The sequence below is a fragment of the Melopsittacus undulatus genome, chromosome 20 (genome assembly GCF_012275295.1).
Source record: "Melopsittacus undulatus isolate bMelUnd1 chromosome 20, bMelUnd1.mat.Z, whole genome shotgun sequence".
Taxonomy (NCBI): Eukaryota; Metazoa; Chordata; class Aves; order Psittaciformes; family Psittaculidae; genus Melopsittacus; species Melopsittacus undulatus.
The window spans coordinates 1,941,036-1,958,230 of NC_047546.1; the positions used below are offsets into that span (position 1 = coordinate 1,941,036).

At 56.1% G+C, this 17,195-nt stretch overlaps 2 protein-coding genes across 2 annotated transcripts; one reads left to right on the forward strand and one right to left on the reverse strand.

Moving 5' to 3' along the window:
- The first annotated feature begins 11,376 nt into the window (after nucleotides 1-11,376).
- RBM8A (RNA binding motif protein 8A) lies at nucleotides 11,377-12,981 on the forward strand. The gene is made up of 6 exons (XM_034071193.1): nucleotides 11,377-11,469; nucleotides 11,756-11,815; nucleotides 11,901-11,978; nucleotides 12,050-12,186; nucleotides 12,268-12,404; nucleotides 12,600-12,981. The coding sequence occupies exons 1-6, from the start codon at nucleotides 11,403-11,405 to the stop codon at nucleotides 12,643-12,645; spliced, it is 525 nt and encodes a 174-aa protein (XP_033927084.1). The 5' UTR covers nucleotides 11,377-11,402; the 3' UTR covers nucleotides 12,646-12,981.
- A 1,426-nt stretch (nucleotides 12,982-14,407) lies between these two features.
- On the reverse strand, nucleotides 14,408-15,859 carry ANKRD34A (ankyrin repeat domain 34A). The gene is given in 2 exon segments (XM_034071335.1): nucleotides 14,408-15,221; nucleotides 15,223-15,859. Coding segments are annotated over 2 exon segments (1,233 nt in total). The 5' UTR covers nucleotides 15,840-15,859; the 3' UTR covers nucleotides 14,408-14,605.
- Nucleotides 15,860-17,195: the final 1,336 nt, after the last annotated feature.

Consider the following 17,195-nt stretch of genomic DNA (forward strand, 5'->3'; position numbering starts at 1 on the left):
AGGGGAAGGGAGGGCAGAGGCATCGCGACCTTCCCAACATGGCGGTGCAGGCAGGACGCCATGCTTGGACCTCCCCAAGATGGCGGCGAAGCATCTTCCACCACACGCCCTTCCCAAGATGGCGGCAACGTAGCTTCCGCCATACGCCCTCCCCAAGATGGCGGCGGTGCAGTCTCCACCACACGCCCTTCCCAAGATGGCGGCGGTGCAGCCCGCGCCCTCCTCAAGATGGCGGCAGCGCAGCCTCCGCCCCACGCCCTCCCCAAGATGGCGGCGGTGCAGCCTCCGCCCCGCGCCCTCGTCAAGATGGCGGCGGCGCAGTCTCCGCCCCACGCCCCTATGGGGAGGCTGCACCGGGAGCTCCGCCATCAGAGCCCTCTCGGCCGCCGTCAGCTGCGGAGACGGGCACAGAGGAACCGAAACGAGAGCACCGAGAACCGGAACCACTGACCGAGCAGGCGGAGCTGCCGAGCCCGGTACCGGGGGGGTCCTCGTTAGCTGCGGAGCGAGGGGACGGGCACAGAGGAACCGAAGCGAGAGCACCGGATAGCACCGAGAACCGGAACCACTGACCGAGCAGGCGGAGCTGCCGCAGCCCGGTACCGGTCCCGGAGGTCCCCGTCAGGACCCCAGCGGTGAGCGATGGCCTCGGAGGTGCCCGGGGAGCAGCCGGACGTGTGCCGGCTGCTGGTGGCCGAGCTCGGGGTGAAGGCAGCGGTGTCCGCCGGGGACCCGTCCGGTCCCAGCCCCGAGCATCCGGTCACAGCCCGTCCGGACCCCCGCGATGCCTGGAGGAGCATCAGGGAGGAGGCGGAGAAGGAACGGGACGTGGAGCTGCTGCTGGCGGTGAACGAAGCCTGCCACGGCCTGAGCGACGGGAGCCATGGGGCACAATGGAGCCGGCTCAGCTTCACCCTCATCAGGGAGCTCAAGAAGGCGGTTGTGGACTTCGGGCTGGCATCGGCGTACGCCAAGAGGATCCTGCGGTCCCTGCTGAGCAGTTACCTCTTCTACCCCTACGACTGTCGAGTGCTGGCAGAGCTCATCCTAACCCCGCTCCAATACGCCATTTGGTCCATGTTCTGGCAGGAAGAGGCCGAGAAAACAGCCTTCGGTTACCGGAGCCGCTCGCATGGGGACCCGGTGAGAGCCCTGGGAGCGGACGCGTTGCTGGGACGGGGTCGGTTCGTTGCAGCCGCCGCTCAGGCTCGGTTACCGGTGGCCGTGTTGGATGATTCCAGGGAGGCTGCGCTCAGGGCGTTCATGAGGATCCGCGAGGAAGAAAAGCCCCGGCGAGGGCTCAGCACCATCCGGCAGGGCCCCACGGAGCCCTTTGGGGAGTTCATCGATAGGCTCAAGGACTGTCTCGATAAGCTCATAGAGAACGAGGCAGTGAAGGAGACGTCACTGCGAAGATATGCCATAGAGAACGCAAATGATGACTGCAGGGAGGTTCTGGAGCCGCTGAGCGACCGGAGCGTGGAGCGGATGCTGGAGGCCTGCGGCAGCATCGGGACCGTGTCCCACCAGCGCTCCATGCTGGTGTCTGCCCTGGGAGCGCTGCGCATCACCCAGCACAGCTGCTTCCATTGCGGGCAGCCCGGCCATGTGCAGCGCAACTGCCCGGCCAGGGAGCAGCGGCTGCAGCCCGGCCCCCGGAGCCGGCAGGGCAGCAACGGGAGCCCGGTGGGGCAGCGCCGGTGATGCAGAGCACCGGGACCGGCTGTTCCCGCAGGGTGTGGGGCTGCGAGGGAACAGCACAAGTGCCTTAATGCTGGGACGTTCCTCACATTCCATACAAGGACATTCCATACTGGGTTATTGGATCCAAGTGATGGTCGGGACCCAGCATCCCCATGGGTTGTTCCAGCCAAGTCACCCATTGCACCATTGATCCCTGTTGAGGTGTGCCCGCAGGCCGCAGAGAGGGACTCAAGGATTCGGATCGACAGGAGCCCTCTGTTGTCATGGAAACGGGAATGATCAATGGTGTTATCAGTTATCAATTGTGTGATCAATTGGCACAGGAGGACATGCCACCGTTCTCTCTGCAGCCTCATGGCCTCCCCATTGGCAAGTAGAGCAAGTGCCCACAGCAGCTTCAAACAGTATCTGGGGGGGCTACAGGGAGGCTGGGATGGACTCTTCATTAGGGACTGCAGTGACAGGACAAGGGGTGATGGGTTCAGACTGAAACAGGGGAGGTTTAGATGGGATCTAAGGAAGGAATTCTTTCCTGTGAGGGTGCTGAGCACTGGAATGGGTTGCCCAGGGAGGTTGGGAATGCTCCATCCCTGGCAGTGCTCAAGGCCAGGGTGGATGAAGCCTTGGGTGATACGGTTTAGTGGGAGGTGTCCCTGCCCATGGCAGGGAGGTTGGAACTGGATGAGCTTCAGCTCCCTTCCAACCCTCACTATTCCATGATTCTATGATTTAATACCAACAACTAACCCACAGAAAAGCATGGACAATGGCACCTGCTGCACGAGGTAAGGAAACCCCTAACATGATTGAAGACATGGGATCAATGCACCAGCATTGCCATCACCAGCCAGGAGCCCAAAAGCCTGGTGCCTCACGGGCTTCCACCTGTGTGCAGTGTGCTTGTGGGATGCTGTGGGTGTTGAGGGTGTTCTGTGTACTCATCGTTGTTGGGTTTGTGTATGAGATGGGAATGGGAAGCGGATGAGCATTCAGGGCAAGAAGGGTTAATGCAGCAGTGCTGTTGCCCTATGTGAGCTGGGGGGTGTAGGAGGAACAGATGGGTTGGAACAAGAGGAAGTGAGAGGAGCAGCACAACCAAGCTCTGTCAGCTGCCTCCCAAGCAGCATCAGGGTGGTGAAGAAGAGGAACTGGGTAAGGACCCAGTAAACTCCTTGCCTGTCAATGCTGTGCAGTTTGCTTCTGCAGCTGCTTCACATTCCTATGGGAACACCTCTGCTTTAAGGGATCACTGGAATCAAGAGCTGTATTTACCAGCCAGTTGCTGATAAGAAACTACACCTTGTATGGATTTATCACTTGTAAAAGGGATGTTAGAACATGCAAATTTGCAGCAGCTGCTAGAAAATGCTAAGGCAAAAGCTGGAAAGATCCTAATAGGATGGTAGCGTTGTAAAGCTGGGAATGGAACAGATTAAGAGGGGGGGAGAAGTCCACCGGTAGGAAATGGCTTTGGCTGATCCCCCATTGCCATAGCATCTTGTGCACGCTGCTGCACCCTTCACAGTTACTCTGCTAATGCAGATCTGTGTGTGCTTTGCCATAGCAGTGACTTGTTACTGGACAACAAGGAGCAAGGACTGAGGCTGGCCAATGCCTGCTGCCACAGGGCAAGACTGGGTTGGCCTCTGTTTGCCACCAAGAAGAAGCTTGAGCTCTGCGGCTGGCTGCAACCAGCAGGTTGGAGTGATGGGGACACAGGGTATGGCAGGGGTGGTATCAGAGGAGAGCAGGGCAGGGCCAGCAGCCTGTGCTTGGCATAGGTAGGAGATAGGATCTAGTCCAAATCCCTGCTCAAGTCGGGTCATCGAAAGCAGGTATTGATCATAGAAACAAGAGGATTTTCTCCACACAAACCATCAGCAAAAGCCCTTTTTGTACTGAATTTGTTAAATTTGTCTAGTTTTGGTTCCACAATGCAGAGTTTGCGACGTCTGACGGACGATTCCTTGCCCAGATGAAGACCCACATGCTAACAAGTGCATGTGCCATTGCTGACATGGGGTCGAGCCTACGGCTGTGTGCAGCTATGGACAGCACCAACTGGCTGCCCATGAAACATCACAAGCCCCAGAGCTCAACAGCATCAAGAAGCAGCAGAAATCTGTGTAATATCAGTTCTGTTCTGTGGGCAATGGGCAGGTCTGTTGGGCACATTCCCTAAATCCCCCTTTATCCCGACCTGTTACACAGTGGGATGAGGAAACACCAATTTTAAACGAAGAAACATTGGTGGAAAAGGCATTCCATGCAGTCCTAGTGATGTAAGTGACAATGTAATGTGGAAAAATGCTGTTTTTTATGGCTCCTCCTCTGATTTGCATTAGAAACATAGAACAAATGGGGCTCTCGAATGGTGTGTGGGATTCACTGCTCTGCCACATGTTACAGAGGTTCAGGTGACTTGAAATCGGACCAAATTCACTGAAATCATAGTTTCAGACCTTTAAAGCAGAGCGTTTCTGCATGGCTACCAGTGAATCTCACCCCAGAATGGGAAGTGAAGGGGGTTTAGGTCACTTTGTTCCATTGTTACAAAGATAGAAAGCGTAGAATTAGGCTTTTAGTTGCTATAATATGGGTTATTGCAATATTAGCTGTGGCATCTCCTGCTATTGCATCACGAACCAAATCAGTGCTACCCACTGTTAGCCAAGCTTTGCAAAACGTCACCGATGACCTTAGTACTCAAACCACGATTGATTTAATCCAGTTGTTAATCTTTCTATGCATTCCAATCAGTGCCTTTCTTGCTTCAGTGTTTACAATGACTTCTTGATAAATCTATAGCTGTCTTTATACGTATCTTTATATATATATATATCTTTATATATAAACAGAAAGGGGGAGATGTGGGTAACAGGGCAGAAATGGTTAACGAAATGGATCCAGGTGTTATTGCCCTGGTGGGGCTTAAGCCTGGGAATGGTAAAGAGAACAATGAAGGGTCAAGATGGGTTTGCAAGATAAAGCAGGATGTGCAGCTCCAAACCAGAGCAAACCCTGTGGAACCCATAGTGGGTTTGCTGAATGGGGATGAGAAGGAAGTCAGATGAGTGGAAAATCACTGCTTAGCCCTGAGGAGACTGTAAAAGGGATGCACAATAAAGGTCTTCAGATTTCACCATCCTGGAGCCTGTCTTTGATTCACCACAAGAAATGGCCCCAAAAAGGAGCAGAAATTTGCATCATGGGGATATTTAGGGTGTAAAATGTTCAACCATTGAATGATGTGCAGGAATCATGAGGTGCCATAAACTGGGTAAGAGCTTGATTAGGACTTGCTAATAAAGATCTACACCCTTGGTTTTCTATGTTAAAGGGTGACCCCGTTGTTAATTCAGAGCACAACCTGAACCCCGATGCCCAAGAGGCACTCTGTAAGGTGGTTGTAGCCATTAGCCATAGGCACAGCGGTGCAATCCTGATTGTAACTTCCATCTAATCTAGATTCTGACTTCCAACCATATAGATTAATTTCCCAATGGGATTTCTCAGATCCAAACCCTCTGCTCATAATTGAATGGGGGTTTTTTGTCTCACCAGCTTGGAAAAACGATAACCCCTCAAGTTGAAATGTTCTCTGCTCTAATAATAAAGGGCAGACAACGTTTAATTGCCCTTAATGATAAAGAGCCAACAAGAATCGTTTCAGCTGTCACAAGGCAAATATTACAATGACCAAAGTTCCCTTGAGTTTCAAACCACCTGAGAAGGATTCAGTGGATGGATCTCGATGCATCCTCCAAACCATAACCCATTGCAATTGCAGTTTGGACTTCAAAGCCTACCCAAATGTACCTGGAGTAGGATCGACACTAAAAGCTGCCTATCTAAAGGAAGGTAACCCCAAACCTCAGTTTGATTTGTTGCAGACACCGTGTCTGAACCATCACAAACACCCGTATTACACAATGCATCTTCACTCTACCTGGTTTTGTGGTAGAGGGAAGTAAATGTGCAGACCTGGCAGCCAGTATCACCATTTTCCCCACTGGTTTTGAGCAAGCCCATCTTTCTCATGCATTTTATCATCAAAATGCACAAACCTCACAAAAAAAACCCCTTTCACCTCCCTGTGCATCAAACATTGTCACAGTGTGTCCTGCTTGCCAGCCCCTCGCTATCTCCTGGTGTGAATCCAAGAGGCTGCTGTGTGCTGGAGCCTGGCAGGGTGAAGCATGCACATGTTCCAATGGATATAGCTCCTAGAGCTCTGCCTCCCACAGTGCACACAGGCAAAAAGGTAAAGCTCTCTATGTGTTGAAGTGTTTAAATCCATGGAGTGACCAAGGTGCCACCAATTTCCAGGCATTTTCCTATCAGCATATGATAAGCAACAAGAAATAAAGCAGGAGGTGCAGTAAAAGCCTTAAGAACTGATAAATGGGAAGGCCTTTATCAGTTAATAACGTGGGGATGAGCTGTGTTCCCACAGCTTTGGTTCTAACAGATCACACCCGGGTGGCATCGATCCCACACCTCACCCTATTCAATGGGTGAATGCTGCCCTACCAGAATAGCACAGTGTTTCATCCTGGTGCAATTATACCACACCTGATAGAACACTTTCCAGCTGATATCCCAGAAGATTCCCACCGGGATATCTCCTTATTTGTGGACACTGTGCCCGGGCTGGTATCACCTCTGGTGTGTGTGGGACCATGAAGCATTGGAAGACTGATGCTATTCATGCCAAGTGCTAGAGAGCCATAGGAAACCACGGCCCAAATGCTGTGTGCATACTTATCAAGCAGGTTGTACAGGCTGGAATACAGGTGAGCTTGCAGCAGCATCATTATCCCACCTGTAGCTATAGAGAAAACCTTAGGAACATTAAACAAGCTTGGGTGCTGGTTATCCAAGCAAACTCATGCTACCTCTTTAGCCTTAGGTCATCTGTTACCAGATGTCTGATCATTGCCATGCTTTGGAATAGAGCTGCCATAGACGTGTTATTGTTAGCTCGGGGCCATGGTTATAAAGACTTTGCTGGGATGTGTTGCATGAGCCTGTCTGATCCCAGCCTATCCATGGAGCAATTCAACACTTACAGGGCAGAGCTCAGCAGCTGCATGTGGGCAGTGGCTGGGATTGACTGGGGGATGTGCTCTCAGGATGGGGCATCAGTGTGGGGTTGAGATGTTAAAATCACATTAGTTCATCGCATTTTAATGCGGTTCCTTGTTTAATTGCTTGCATAAGTCACTTAATTACTAACTCAATCAAAACTGTTTGGTTAGTTTAGAAGGGGAAATGTGGGGAACATTGCACAGGAAGCAGTGCAGCAGACCTGGATGAGAGCACAGGCATCTTGACCCCTCATGCAATAAACACCCCATCTGGGGTAACTGCAGCAGCTTCATCTTCCTCAGGGGCATCACATGTACATAACACGTTCCAAGCATGAATCATAGTTGCCAGATTTCTTAATCTAAGACTTTTACTCTGGCTTTAAAATCCAGCTGTGACCACCTCTGCTTTAGATGTAATGTCAGGCAATGGATAGCAACACCCAGCATCCCAATGGGAAGTAAACCCTAACCCAACGCAGACAGGAAGGGCTTAAGGGTCAATTATTATGCATTAGCCATATACATATCCATGATTCCCATGTGCAGGCAGGGAATATTCTAACTAGCTCCAAGAACTTATGATCCCAAGTCTCCTCCTCTTGGCATCTGCTCCCCAGTGACTGTGGGCAGGGGTTGAGGATGAAGTAAGCAGTGTTCCTATTGCAGATGAAGTAAGCAGTGTTCCTCTTGAGGATGAAGTAAGCAGTCTTCCTCAGTGTACTCTTCACCATTGGCACACTCAGACGCTGCAGTAATCACACATAAGCTGAAACCAGCTCCATCTGTAACTCTTCTGCTTACTGGCAAACATAGAACAGGATGGGTGACCTCCCTGCATGATTTAGTGCAGGATGGCAGCCAAGGAGCATCCCAAGGGAGCGGATGTTTGGGAGGCTCTGTCCCTAAACTACCGGATAAGCAGAAGGATGGTGTCAAATAACAAATTCATGTCCAGTGGGGCCATTAAATCCCACAGACTTACAACACAAACATTGTTCTTTGTCTGTGACCGAAGTTAGGCTAAAAGGACTTGAACCCGATGTTTTCCAGGCACCAGTTCCCCTTGTATCCAGCCCCTTCCCCTTTTCTTTTCCCTTTACACATTCTCTTGCTCTGTGACTCCATTTTGCTCAAGTTCTGGCCATTTTAAGCTCGTTGTCTGCTCACACAGTTACATCCACCCAGCAACAGCCAATGCATTTCTGTGGTCATCCTCTCACAATCCCTCATATCCTTCCTGGGAATGACACAGCCCATTCTCCAAAGGGAATTCCCACTGCTTCAGCTTACACAGCACAGCAGTGAAGGGGAAGGCCTGTGCTATCAGGAGCACATTGGCTCATTGTTTAAGCTCAGGTGTAGTTTACACCAGCACCTGGTGAGTGGCTCTTACAAAACCAAACCAAACCCAATGTACATTGCTGTAAATGTGTAAGTTCTTCCTGTGGGAAGGGGAAACAGAGAGCAGAGAGCATTGCATCCTATGCAATGTCAGGGGTAGCTAATTCAGTCACACCTTTGGTACCAGTTTTAAGGCCAGGCCCAACTCCTGCCTGTCCCTCCCTTAGCAGCCATGCTGTCCCAGCAGTAACATCCTCATAAATCCCTATTCCAGCCTTACACTTGTATTTCTATGCTGGAACAGGTTATTTCTCTCCAATCCCAGATGCACTGGAACAAGCCCCTTTACTTTGGCACAACTAACTGGGCTCAGAGAGCTTGGATGGATTTAACTGTATGATTAAGTCATTGATTGATTGTTCTCCCTCTCACCTGTACCAGCAGGAGCATCATCTGTGTCATCCCCAGGACAAGCAGAAGACAGCAGCACAAATGTGTCAGCAGCCTCTCTGCAGGCACCAGGAGCGTTCTAGTGGTACCACTGTTCACTCTGGTGCCCCATAGGAGACACACACAACTGTGCTGGGTACAGAGGAGAACACAATGTGTATGGTCCATGTCCTAACAGAATCAAAGCTCTACAGGACCTTGATTATTAACTCCCCTCTCTGGAGCTTTCACCCATTGCCAGTGAAATTCTCAGGAAATAAAGGCCAGGTAATGAACACAACAGGGAAGAAATGATGATTTTTATCTTTTAAAAGCATAAAAAACCCCTGTACATTTGACAAAAGCTTGGAAAATCACAGAAAACCACTGGGCTACTCCCTCTGTGTGAGGATCAGAGACGGGAAGCACTCACACAGCTTAGCACTGATCCGATTAAACACAGGAGCCCTGGAATTCCATACTAAATGCCAGCTGAAGTGTTCTGCCCCATCCCTGCAGGGTTCAAGGCCAGGTTGGATGTGATTGGGAGCAAACTCCAGGCACAAACCTGCCAACAAAGCTGCACTGGGAGACACGGGGATAGCTCCTCCTAATGTGAGTGCCCATCTTGCTCCACAAGCCATCCTCATAGAGTCCTGGGCATACATACATGTTCATGAGGATTACATTGTATGTAATTACAATGTATACATACAAATGTATGGATTACATTGAACAGAAAACCTGTGCACAGGATTGTGGTGCTGGGCTCTGAGGGGCCTTTACTTCCTCCAACAATCATCATCCCTTCCAGCAGCATCTGAAGCACACACAGGAGATGCTCACACCAAATGGTTCATTAACACCACAGACAGAACAATCCTCTTGTGCTTCTGCTTCTCTGCAGCCCATCCTGGACCATTCCCAGACACTCCTCAGCCTTGGATGCTGTTCTTGGAGCCTCTTCTCCTTCCATTCATTTTGTACCAAGGTCACAGGGTCTGAAACAACGTCAACCATAACAGTTCATGGTGTCCAAGACCCCTCAGGCTGTTCTCCAGCTGTTGTTTTGCTGTGGATCAGCCACTCAGTGAATTTCCATTGCTCCTGCTCCAAAGCCACCAAACTTAACATGGCTTAAAACCGGTTCTAAAGGTTTATGGTTAAACTTGGTGATTTTGTGCCCCCCTTGTCTCACATGGGACTGAGCCCACACTGCTCCAGTGCGAGGTGTCCCTGTGCATGGCAGGGGCTGGACCTCAATGACTGCCCTGGGTTCAGCTGTAGCAATCATTGTCTCCTTCTTAGGAGCTGGTTGTGATAAACACATCAATGTATTGGCTTTTGCACATCATAGGTGTGGTTATGTGGATATAACCATACAAGTTTATAGTAACAAAACCAAAGCTCAATAAAGACATAAGATGAGCAAACTGGAGTCATAGAGTAGAATCTGTAAAGTTAAAAAGGGGGGGGGGTTCATGCTTGATAGAAGCAAAGCTAATGCCTATAAAATATAGAGTTAAAGTGCTTTTTAGCTTAGGCTGTAGAAAGAGAACAATGTTTATGTCGTTAGCCTGTGGAATTAGTGACACCACTAAATGTGAGTGAACTGTTTCACACTGGTCCTCTACAGTATCTTTAGTGTTAAAGAACAATGTCTGTGTTGTAAGTCTGGGGTGAGATAACAAGATTTAGTGACCCCACTAAACATAAAGGAGTTATTTCAGACCATCCTTGTACTTATCAGTTAGTTCAGAGCAGAGCCTCCCTTGGGATACTCCCATCCTGCTATCAATGTTGCAGGAAGGTCACACTGTGCCAAACCTTTGTTAGTTATAACTACAGATCTGGCTGGTTTTAGTGAGTTGTGTAATTACTGGGGCGTCCAACTGGGCCAAAGGTGAAAAGCACACTGCGAGGAAGACTGCTTACTTCATCCTCCAGACCCCTCCTCACATGAGGAAGACTGCTTACTTCATCCTCCAGACCCCTCCTCACATGAGGAAGACTGCTTACTTCATCCTCCAGACCCCTCCTCACATGAGGAAGACTGCTTACTTCATCCTCCAGACCCCTATCACATGAGGAAGACTGCTTACTTCATCCTCCAGACCCCTCCTCACATGAGGAAGACTGCTTACTTCATCTCCAGACCCCTACTCACATGAGGAAGACTGCTTACTTCATCCTCCAGACCCCTATCACATGAGGAAGACTGCTTACTTCATCTCCAGACCCCTATCACATGAGGAAGACTGCTTACTTCATCCTCCAGACCCCTCCTCACATGAGGAAGACTGCTTACTTCATCTCCAGACCCCTACTCACATGAGGAAGACTGCTTACTTCATCCTCCAGACCCCTACTCACATGAGGAAGACTGCTTACTTCATCCTCCAGACCCCTATCACATGAGGAAGACTGCTTACTTCATCCTCCAGACCCCTACCCACATGAGGAAGACTGCTTACTTCATCCTCCAGACCCCTCCTCACATGAGGAAGACTGCTTACTTCATCCTCCAGACCCCTCCTCACATGAGGAAGACTGCTTACTTCATCTCCAGACCCCTACCCACATGAGGAAGACTGCTTACTTCATCCTCCAGACCCCTTCTCAACATGGCGGCGGCGCATCCGCCCTCCCCAAGATGGCGGCTACATGTCTTCCTCAGTGTGTCCTCCCCAAGATGGCGGCGATGCCGCTCCCGCTGCGTGCCCTTCTCAACATGGCGGCGGCGCATCCGCCCTCCCCAAGATGGCGCCGCGCAGCCGTCCTTCCGGCGCGCCTCCCGGCGTGCACCGCGGCGGCGGCGGCGGCGGGAGCGGCAAGATGGCGGACGTGCTGGACCTACATGAGGCGGGGGGCGAGGACTTCGCCATGGATGAGGATGGCGACGGTGAGGACCGGAACCGGAACTGGAACCGGAACCGGGACGGGAACCGGAACCGGGACGGGAACCGGGACAGGAACCGGAACCGGGACGGGAACCGGAACCGGGACGGGAACCGGAACCGGGACCGGGACTGGAACCGGAACCGGGACGGGAACCGGGACTGGAACCGGGACCGGGACTGGAACCGGAACCGGGACGGGAACCGGAACCGGGACTGGAACCGGAACCGGGGACAGAACCTGGACCGGAGCCGTGCTCTGGGCCTCACCCGCTCCCCTCCTGCCCACAGAGAGCATCCACAAACTGAAGGAGAAGGCCAAGAAGCGGAAGGGCCGCGGCTTCGGCTCCGGTGAGGCTCAGTCCCTGCGGTCCCCTCGGTGTTTAACGGGGTTCGGTGCCGTTGGGACGGCTCCGTTCACTCCTTCCCTCCCCAGAGGAGGGCTCCCGGGCCCGGGTACGTGAGGACTACGACAGCGTGGAGCAGGACGGGGACGAGCCGGGCCCGCAGCGCTGTGAGTATAGGGAGAGCTATGGGGTGGGGGGATCCCGTTCCCACCGCCCCATTGAAGCCGGGTCCCTGCAGCCGTCGAGGGCTGGATCCTGTTCGTGACCGGGGTGCACGAAGAGGCCACCGAGGAGGACATCCATGATAAGTTCGCGGAGTATGGGGAGATCAAGAACATCCACCTGAACCTGGACCGGCGCACGGGGTACCTGAAGGTAGGGCCAGGCTGTGGCAGCCCCACTTCCCTTGCCCTGCTTTAATGGGACACGGACCATTCCCATCGGCCTCATCCATAGGGATACACCCTGGTGGAGTACGAGACCTACAAGGAGGCGCAGGCGGCCATGGAGGGGCTGAACGGGCAGGAGCTGATGGGGCAGCCCATTAGTGTGGATTGGTGCTTCGTGCGGGGGCCCCCCAAGGGCAAGAGGAGGTGAGAGAGCCCCACCTCAGGGGGTGCTGAGCAGGAAGGGGCTTAAAAGCTTGGAAAGGGCCTTAAAGCTCATCCTAATGGGAGGGGGAAGCCATTCCCCTCATCCCATCCCTGTATCCTGGTTCCTTGGAGCCTCTTTAGGCTCTGAGCTGGCCCTGGAGCCGTCTCCAGGCTCAGCTCTGTGCTCTCTTCCAGGGGCGGCCGCCGCCGGAGCCGGAGCCCGGACAGGAGACGCCGGTGATGACTCCTCATTGCCATGGCAAATCCAGACTGGGAGCACTGGGAGGGGGTTTGTACCTTGGGAATGGGAACAGGAGGAGCTGGAGGAGGTTTTCCTGGTTTCCAAGGGGATGAGGGAAGGGGGAAAGGCCCCATTGGGGTTCCTGAACCCCTCATCCCGGTTCCACCTCCAACCACAACGTTTCTAAAGCATCTTCTTCCCCAAGGTTTCAACCCCGAGGCCTTCAGTACCTGTTGTGGGAGCTGTAACCGGGCCCCAGCCCTGCCTCGGGGCTGGCTCCACAATAAACTCTTAGTGCTAAAAAGCCACTTTTCCCCCTTAAAAGGACACCTGGGAGCTGGTTTGTGTGCACCTCTGGTCACCTGGGTGATGCTGAGCCCTTGTGTGTGTGTCCCAGCCCCACTTCTCCCCCCCTTGCCCCACTGTCGGGGTCCTCTTTGCAGCCCCCCCATCACATGAAGCTCTTGGGCACCTTCCTGCAGCTCCAGGTCCTGCTTTTCGGGTGCTCCCAGCTTGTTCCCACTTGGCACAGGATGGAGTTCCAGGAGATGCTGCGCCTGGAATGGTGGGAGGTGAAGGAAGACCTGGAGCAGGGATGGAGGTGCTCCCAGTGGGATCCTGGTCAGGTGTCAGCTCCCATGGGCACCCACCAGGGCTTGGGGCACAGCAAGGGGGGCTTGGGAGCCCCCAGGACCCCTCAGCATCACCCTCTTGGAGGCCTTCCTCCTCCTCCTCCTCTTTGCCCAGGGCTCACCCTGTGTTAGGGGGCAGAGCCCCTCGGGTCACCCAGGCTGTAGGGAAGGGATGGGGGGGTCCCATTGTCTGTATGTCCAGTGAGGGTGCCCTACATGGTGTCCCCTAGCCCACAGTGCTCCATGGCTGTATCCCCAGGCCCATAGTGGTGTCCCCAGCCCAAGCTGCTGCTGCAACCTCCCTGCATGCACAGCACCCTCACTGCACCCACACAACTTTCAGTGCATCCTCACTGCACCCACAGCACTTTCACTGCATCCTCCCTGCATGCACAGCACCCTCACTGCACCCACACAACCTCCAGTGCATCCTCACTGCACCCACAGCACCCTCACTGCACCCACACAACCTTCAGTGCATCCTCACTGCACCCACAGCACCCTCCATGTGCCCACAGCACTCTCACTGCAGCCTCCCTCCACAGACAGCAGCCTTGCTGCACCCCCAGCACCTTCACTGCACTCACTGCATCCACAGCACCCACACTGCACCCACAGCATCTTCACTGCAGCCTCCCTGCACCCACAGCACCTTCACTGCACTCAGTGCATGCACACTGCACACACTGCATCCACAGCACTCACTGCAGTCACAGCACTTTCACTGCACACACTGCACCCACAGCACTCTCACTGCAGCCTCCCTCCACAGACAGCAGCCTTGCTGCACCCACAGCATCTTCACTGCACTCAGTGCAACCACAGCACCTTCACTGCACACACTGCATCCACAGCACTTTCACTGCACCCTCACTGCATCCACAGCACTTTTGCTGCACTCACTGCACCCACAGCAGCCTCCCTGCATCCACAGCACCTTCACTGCACCCTCAGTGCACCTTAATCTTCACAGACTCCTCAGCTCCTCCCCCTGCACCCTGGGAGCTCCCAGGATCCCCTGACCCGATGTGCCAGCCCCCGGCTGTGCCCCTCCTTGTGCACCGACCCCAGATGTGTCCCCCCAACACTGCCATGGGCTGAGCTCGGGCCTTTATTGACCAGGACACCGACAGCGTGACCCCCCCTGGCCCCCAGCGGGGAGGAGGAGCGGGTGGATGAGGGGGGACAGGGAGGAAGATGCGGGTGGGGGGGGGGGGAAGGAACCGGACACGGGCTTTGGGGTCGTGCAAAGTGCCCACAGCAGCAGCGCGGCCGAAGCCATCGGTAGGGTTCAGAGTGAACACGGCCCCGCCGGTCCTGGGGGGGCTCTAAGTGCCCGGCTCCGGGGCCGGGCTGCTCTGGAAGCCGGTGAGGAGCCGCATCTCCTCGGTCTGCATCGAGTGCCTCCGCAGCAGGCGGCGGCCGGGGGGGCCTCGGGCCGCGGGGGGGTGCGGCCCGGCCGGCAGCGGGGGCAGGAACCCGGCCCTGGCCGAGCCCAGCGGCTCCAGCAGCAGCGTCCCGGAGCCGCGGCGCTCCAGCAGCCCCGGCGGGCGGCGGCGGGGCCCGGACGGGGACTCCGCTCCGGGCAGCACCGGGGGAGCGCCCCACGGAGCCGCCTCCGCCTCGGAGCGCAGCGGTTTGAGCCACGGAGCCGCCTCCGGGGCCGTGCTGCGGAGGGGCTGCGGGCAAGCGGGGGGCACCCGCTCGGCCCAGGCGGCCCCTGCCATCCCCGCTGCCTCCCGGCCCTCCACGCTGTGGCGTCGGGGGCGGCCGCTCAGGCTCAGCCCCTCCAGCCCCGGTACCAGGCGCTCGGGGGGGCCCCGAGTCCCGTCCGGGCCCGGCGCCGTCAGCCCCCAGGGCTCGGAGTTGAGGCGCTTGAGCGGCCGCCCCCGGGACCGTGGGGGCTCCGCGCTGGGGGTCACCGGTACCGGCGGCGGGGGGGGGGGGGAAGCAGAACACGTCCCTCTCCTCCTCCTTCTCGCTGCCCGCCGGGGACGCGGCCGTGCGGAGCTCGATGTCGGACGGGGACATGCAGAGCGCCGGGGAGCGCTTCTCGTCCAGCCCCGGCGACGGCGGCGAGTTGAGGTACTGCCGAGTGGTCTTAGTGCCCGACGGGGAGGTGTCGGTGGTGATGATGATCACCTCCTTCCCCCGAGCCTTGCACGCATCCAGCAGCACCTGCAGCGTCTCCCGGTCCCCCCGGTTAATGGCGTAAACCAAAGCGGAGGCTCCGGCGTAGTCACGGGCGCTGGGGTCGGCACCGTGAGCCAACAGCACCGTGGCCACGGCCGGACCGGCGCGTTCGGCACACGCGTGCATCAGCGCAGTCATCCCCGTCTTGTCCGGGATGTTGGGGTCGGCTCCGTTCTCCAGCAGGTACCGAACCATCCGCGGCTGCTCCAGGGGGTCGGCGTAGCCGGCTCGGCAAGCGGCCATCAGTGGGGTCTGCCCCTCCGCGTTGCCCTCGTTGATGTAGGCTCCTCCTTCCAGCAAGAGCCGCGTTAGGCGGAACTTGCCCTGGGCCACGGCCCGCAGCAACGCGGTCCCGTCCGCGGGCAGCATGGGCAGAGCGGCGGCGCCGGGCGGCCGGCGCACGGGGCTGGGCATGGCGGAGCCTACGGCAGCGGCGAGGGCCGGGGCCGGGGCTGGGGCTGGGGCCGGGCCGGGAGCGTCACCCGCTTACTGCAACGGGACACGGCAAGCGGTGAACACCCCCGGCCCGAGCTGCCCCCCCCGGGCCTCCGCACTGTCCCCCTGCCCGTGTCCCTCCTGGGGGTACTCATCCCCCTGCCTGTACCTCCTGCCCATATCCCCCTCCTGCATCCCTGTTTATACCCCACATCCCTTCCTGCATCCCTGTCTGTAGCCCCATCCCCTCATGCATCCCTGTTTATATCCCCCATCCCTTCCTGCATCCCTGTCTGTAGCCCCATCCCTTCCTACATCCCTGCCTGTACCCCCCATTCCTTCCTGCATCCCTGTTTATACCCCCCATCCCTTCCTGCATCCCTCTCTGTAGCCCTATCCCCTTGTGCATCCCTGTTTATACCCCCCATCCCCTCCTGCATCCCTGTTTATACACCCCATTCCTTCCTACATCCCTGTCTGTATCCCCATCCCCTCCTGCATCCCTGTCTGTACCCCCCATCCCCTCCTGCATCCCTCTCTGTAGCCCCATCCCCTCCTGCATCCCTGTCTGTACCCCCCATCCCCTCCTGCATCCCTGCCTGTACCCCCCATCCCTTCCTGCATCCCTGCATGCGTTCCCATGGCGACCGCAGCTCATCCCGCTCCTCGTCTCCTTGCCCAGCCAACAAAACCGGGGACACCCCCTCCCCATATCCCCCCCGGCTGGTCCTCATCCAACCCCCAGCAAGACACCAGCGGCCACCGAGCCGGTGCCTGGGGCCGCACCATACCCGTTGGGGGGGGGGGGAAACACCCTGAAGAGGGCCCACCCCCCACAGCCCCTCTCTCCCGCATCCCTCCATCCCTTCCTCTGTTACCATAGCGACCGGAGCTGGGTATCCCCCGGCGATGGGTCCCGGTCCCAGGTGCTGCGGGGCTGATGGAGGTGTCGGGGCCATCGGCCGGTGGCTGCCATCCCGGCCCGGCGCTGGCGTAGCGCGGGGAAGGGGGGGGGGGAAGGCAGCGGAGGTTATTCGGAGGCTTCCCCCCCCCCCCCCCCTGCATCGCTATTTTTGGCTGGATCCGGATGAATCACCCGGCGGCGGCGCAGCCAGAACCGTCCCCGCTGCGCTGAGCCCTGCGTGGGGGCGAGCGAGAGCCTGGGGGGGGGGGGGGAGCAGGGGGTCTGGCGGCCGTGGGGCTGGGGACCATGGGGTATGGGGGTTTTGGGGGTTATGGGGCAGTGGGGATGGGGAGGGGGGTGTGGAGAACCATGGGGCTGTGCATCCA